At 42.7% G+C, this 5335-nt stretch overlaps 1 protein-coding gene across 1 annotated transcript in view; it reads right to left on the minus strand.

The window, feature by feature from the left end:
- The window catches only part of F13A1 (coagulation factor XIII A chain), a 64156-nt gene that overhangs the window by 27792 nt on the left and 31029 nt on the right, over positions 1-5335 (minus strand). The window contains exons 6-7 of the mRNA XM_035895893.1: positions 3263-3370; positions 638-812 (exon numbers count right to left, since the gene is read on the minus strand). Of these exons, the coding sequence (XP_035751786.1) occupies positions 638-812; positions 3263-3370 (283 nt within the window). The remainder of the gene's footprint in view (positions 1-637; positions 813-3262; positions 3371-5335) is intronic.

The raw sequence follows: 5335 nt of genomic DNA on the forward strand, positions 1-5335 counted from the left end.
TTTCCCTACTGAGTTTTACAACCTGCAACACCCCATTTGCTGCCACATTGGGACCCTAGTTTGAGCAACTGTGTTTAGGCTTAACCTTGTAGTGCCAGACAATTCATAAACCAGGCCAGCATTTTCCTCATTGTTCTTGCTCACAAACTCCATAGAAAATGCTAATAGCGCTCAGTAGACAGGTGCTGAGACAACGCACGTCAGTCTTTCTAGGAACAATCCTTGATAGGCGAGATTTAGCCTTTCTGGAGCAGAGACACCATCACATATCCATATTGCGTAATAGTTCCATGTTGTGGTCTAGATAAGAAGCCCCCTGTTCATCTCAGATTTCCTAACAGAAATGTGGAGTGTGCCAAAAGACTAAGTTTCTCTCTCCCAGACTTACCCTCTGTGAGTCACTGAATGCAGTTTACTGAACAAATAAATAGTTAACAGATTTGTGTGGAAGAGGAGCCAAACTGAAGGAGATGCCAAAAGTTTATTTAAAGACCATCTATTTTAGCCACGTATTTTTAAGTATCTCTACTCATGAACACCACAGAGCCAAGAAGTATTTTAGCTAGTTTAACCTAGAAGCACTCTCTGTTATGCAAGAATCATATAGCAGGGTGGAGATTTTCTCACTGATACCTACACGTGTTGAAGACACCGGCAAAGACCCAGCACTGGCCATATCGCACTGGTTGCTTAGAACTGTAGTATTCCAAGAGAATGTCCACGCTTCCTGTCCAGGCTGCTGGTGCGACCCCGTAAGTGTACGTGTTGTCCCAGGATCCAGCAATCACACCATCGTCATCCCTGGAGTTGATCTAAAGACAAATGAAACGAGCATTAGGGATGTCAGAGACTGAATAATAAAGAGCTCTTTAACCCAGAAGACAAAGATAGGATGGGAGAGTCTGAATGTAGTCAAGTTTAGGCTAGAAATAAGACAGAAATGTTTAATTATGAAGGTAGGAGATGAATAGAACAATCTTCCTAAGGGCCATGGATTCTCCATCGCTGAACAATTTCGAGTGAAGGTCAGACACTTAAAAATAATGGTCACCACACTGAGTATCCATGTTGCAGGTTTTGCAAGTTTTATTAACATTAAACACGCTTACTGTTATGTATTTATAATAAATACAATCAGTTATACACTGATAAGCAAGCCTCAGAAATACTGAACTGGATTCTTTCCTAACATTGTTTTTTTCTGTCCATATCAGCCCAGAGATTTTAATAAAATCACTCCAGATTTACAGCATATTGAGAGGAGAACCAGTCCACTGTTATTTTTAGAGTAGAAACTTGATTTCTTTGGTCCAGCACACATGAAAATAAGAAGGAATTTGCTGTGTAAGTTTTTCCCTGGTAAGATTATACAAAGCAAGGAGTTTTGCTGACTAATGGCTATACTGATGGGCATTAACGAGCAATACATCTCCTAGCTGCAATTTCAACCAAACCAGTTGAGGCTGTGCAAAAAGCTCATTCGCTCTGTATCTTTTAATTATGCTAATGTGGAACAGCTACACACCAGCCAAATAAATCACAATTCTCATTTAAAAGCTTTTGGCTGGATTAACTACTGTTTTATAATTAGAAAATCGACTTCCTGTGAACCCTAGGACTGAATAAAGATAAGTATTCAGAGTCATAACCAAAGGGTTAAGGGGTTGTGCCCGTCTCGTTGTTGTGGGAAACATGCCAAGAAAAGAGGCACTTCAAGGAGAGAGCAGCATGTTGATCTTCAGGCTCTCCATTGGCTGTAAAGAGATGAAAGAATGTCAGGAAGCCTCAGAAGGATCCCAGCACCGGGCACCTCCTCAGGCAAACTCAGCTCTACTGCATCACATCTTGAGCAAGAATGAGGGTAAGGGACATGGGCAGGACTTCAACACCTCTTGGCCACTTCTTACAGAGGTACATATTTCAGATGACCAAAACTCCCACCCAGCTATGGCCTAATCTTGCAGATTAGACTTAAAGTCCATTGACTCCTGGATTTCCAGTGGTGAACTTCTCCCCACGTCCCTAAAATGATTGAATGGCTCAAAACGTAAGTAACATCCAAACCTGCTTTAGGTTCATAAACTTCATGCTATTCTGCCCACAGGGCTTCCAGGGTCCCTGTATGAGGGACACTTTACATCTAATTAGCCTAGTGATGAAGGAACCGCATTCAATTCTTACCTCTGTCTGAAGTCCTGAAGCTGTATTTTTAATGTCTGGGGTGAAAGAACTAGCAAAAAGGTTAAAAGAGAAGTGGGGGTGCCCTCAATCGTTCATGCTAGAGCTATTCTGTTTAACTAGATGTTATGCAAAAATCAACATGTGGCTCTGAGAGGCTGCAGAACCCATTTCAATATCTAAAACAAAGAGCCTGTTTTCTTAGAGCCTCGGCAAATGCTGTAATAAGTGGATTAAAGGATCATCCAACTCCAGCAGCCATGTTTTGCAGACACTATTTTAGTAGCTGACTTTGGAGAACATCTAATGACGCTAGCTCAATGACTAGGGTACTCATCTGGGAAGCAGAAGGCATCAGTTCAGGCCTCTATAAGGCAGAGGATAGGATGCAGCCTCTGCCTTCCACATCCTGGACGAGTCTTTCCTCTTGCACACCAGGGATGGGGCTGCTGTTGTACCCCTAGCATGACTCCTGCTGCCTAGCATCTTAATCTTTGCTTCTGATTATTTTAGGAGCCTGCATTCTGAATACAGTAAGTTTTGTGGGCCCCATGTTTAAGAGCACAGCTCTAGCAGTGCTTTCTTCTGGGGCCAAAGTATCTTATGTAAACATCATCAGCTTGACTAGGCCACCTGAGGCTTAAAAATCACAGTCACATGCACCACAACAGTGTCTTAAGACCCCTCTGAGGTTAGTGCTGAAGTCCACATAAAGCCTCTCAATCCCCCAACCCAAATTCCACCCATCATGCCGCCTTACCATCCATAGCAAAAATAGCTTTCTCAGTTATCTCAGCTACCAGAAAGTATGCACAGTGTCACAAGAAATGCTATCATGCCTGGAGTGCAATGTCTAAAAGTGGCTTTCCTACCAGTAAGGTACCATTCTCAGGAAAAGGTGATGAGCTGACATAAATATTTCACCTTTAGTGGAGCGAAATAAAATGCCAGACCCCTGAGGCTCAGAACAGACAATTGATCTGGCACTTGTTGGAGTGAGCACATCGGGGCACAAGGGCCAGTTAAGCCAGCTTGGCTTTAATTTATGAGTCGCTTCTGAGACATCTTAGGCATCATAACATACCACTGCAGAGGCAACACGGCAGATTTTGATGGGGTTTCCACGCCCAGAGAGCTCCAGTTGTGCCTTGTCCATCAGGAACAGGCAAGCATCCAGAATGTTTTCTTCAAACTAGATAAAAGAAAATAAAAAGGGAAACAGAAGGGAAATTGAGTCACTTTTTATTCTGGAAAGCAAAGGAAAAGTTATCTTTCATTGTTGTTATAATAGCTGATCAGCTTCAAAATCAGCTGGTCAAGGCAAAATTTTGTCTTTAACAATACAAGTTTTCTTCTAGAATAATTGGCCATGTATAGCAAAGAAATGTGAGATGCTGTGAGGGAAAAGAGACTGTCATTTTCAATTCAATCTCAGTCCAGTTTCCAGAAGGTTAAAATGACAACACAGCCTTTCTGGCTGGACATAAAATTTTAAGTGCTAACAAGTATATAATAGGAAGATATTATAATAATAACTACAAGAACCTAGTCTGCTCACAGAGGACTTTGTGTCCTTCACAGATTCCAGACCTGTTAATTTTAGGACCTCTCTGACCCAGCCAATGCAATGCTGGGAAGCTGAACAATAAATGGTTTGCCAAAGTTAATTTGAAGACACTTACATTGAAAATTAATTTTTAAATATGTTTAAAATTGACAAGACAAAAGCTGATTATATAGATTAATCCTGGTCTACAGAAACCTAGACATCAAAAATACCAAGTGACCTAAAGTAGTCTTCTTCAAAAATAGAGTGAAAAGGTACAGTTTCTTCGATCCAGCATGAACAAGCACAAGAATGAATTGAGGGCAGAGGTGCCTAAATAGACCAGAAACCATTTGTCACAGAACTTGCCCTGTGATGTATTTCATTTTCCTTAGGAGAAACTGCATAGCAAAGGAAAATACCTCTGTCCCCTGGAAAATGCTAAGAGACAGGGAAATGCACATTCGTGAAGCAAGTATCTTCTAGATACGCAATCTGATATTATCATTCAAGGCTGTTACAGTAACTCCACGGACCCCGTTCCCCTTGCTGTGTTAGGCTTCACGTTCAACGCTTGCATCCTTAAAGACATGATTCACGCTAACAGGATTTTTGCTCTCATGCTGCTACTAGAGCTGCATTGATTTTGCAACTGTCTCCAGCCTGGCTTAGGGCTCCTTGGCAGATAAGGGTGATCTGAGTTTTGCCTTCTGAAGAAAGTGAACAAGAGCCCAGGCCAACCTGTCGCTTCAGCAGCCCGAGGAGAGGCAGAGGAGAAGGAAGGGTGAGGCCAGAGAGCTGAAAAGGAAGCTCCAAAGGGTCAAGACTGCTGCTGACGCTGCAGGGAAAATGGGAGGGATGGGGGTGACATCCCAGGCAGCAGCCGAGCTCTGGCACAAGCCGAATAAAGCGGAAGCACCACTGTGTTTGCCACCCTCAGCCATTTCCTGGCCAAGGAAAGTCCTTTTCTTTGCTTCTGCCTTGAGCCTGCCTGCCTCTCACTGCTCAGGGTACCACCGCCGTATTGGATCCTTTCCAGCAGAGGGGAAAGGCAGCACACCACTCTCATCATCACCTACACTTGCACTGAATTACTTTCTCTGGAGCAGATGTTCACTGGTGAGTAACACCTTATAGTCTGAGCAAAACTGAATTCATTTGGGACCTACTCCTAAATATTGTATCATCCCTGAGAAGCTGAATAATTGCATGGTAGACTCTCCAGTCTACTCCACTGGTATGTAATGTAAATAATCTTGGGTGAATGACTGCGCCATAGAGACCCCCCTTCTCAAGGAGAATCCTCACAAACAGATAATATAAACTCAGGGCCCTCATAGCCATCCTTCCTGCTTCAAGTTCACTTTTCTTCTGGTCTGGCCCAACGATTTATCACTTTCACCAGGATCAAAATCTGCTTTTTGCACTTCAAGTCATCAGCACTGCCTAAGACGTGAGTTAAATCAATACGAAGTTTACCCTGCAAATTAAATCTTTCTCGTCTACAGTTTATGAGATGCTGTCAATCTTGCCGGCATATACAGGAAGAATAAAGAGGAAAGAAATTGCTATCGGGGTTGTTACCTTCCACCGTTGCATTTACAAAATGAC

The sequence above is a fragment of the Egretta garzetta genome, unplaced genomic scaffold (genome assembly GCF_000687185.1).
Source record: "Egretta garzetta isolate BGI_Z169 unplaced genomic scaffold, ASM68718v1 scaffold246, whole genome shotgun sequence".
In the NCBI taxonomy this organism is placed as follows: Eukaryota; Metazoa; Chordata; class Aves; order Pelecaniformes; family Ardeidae; genus Egretta; species Egretta garzetta.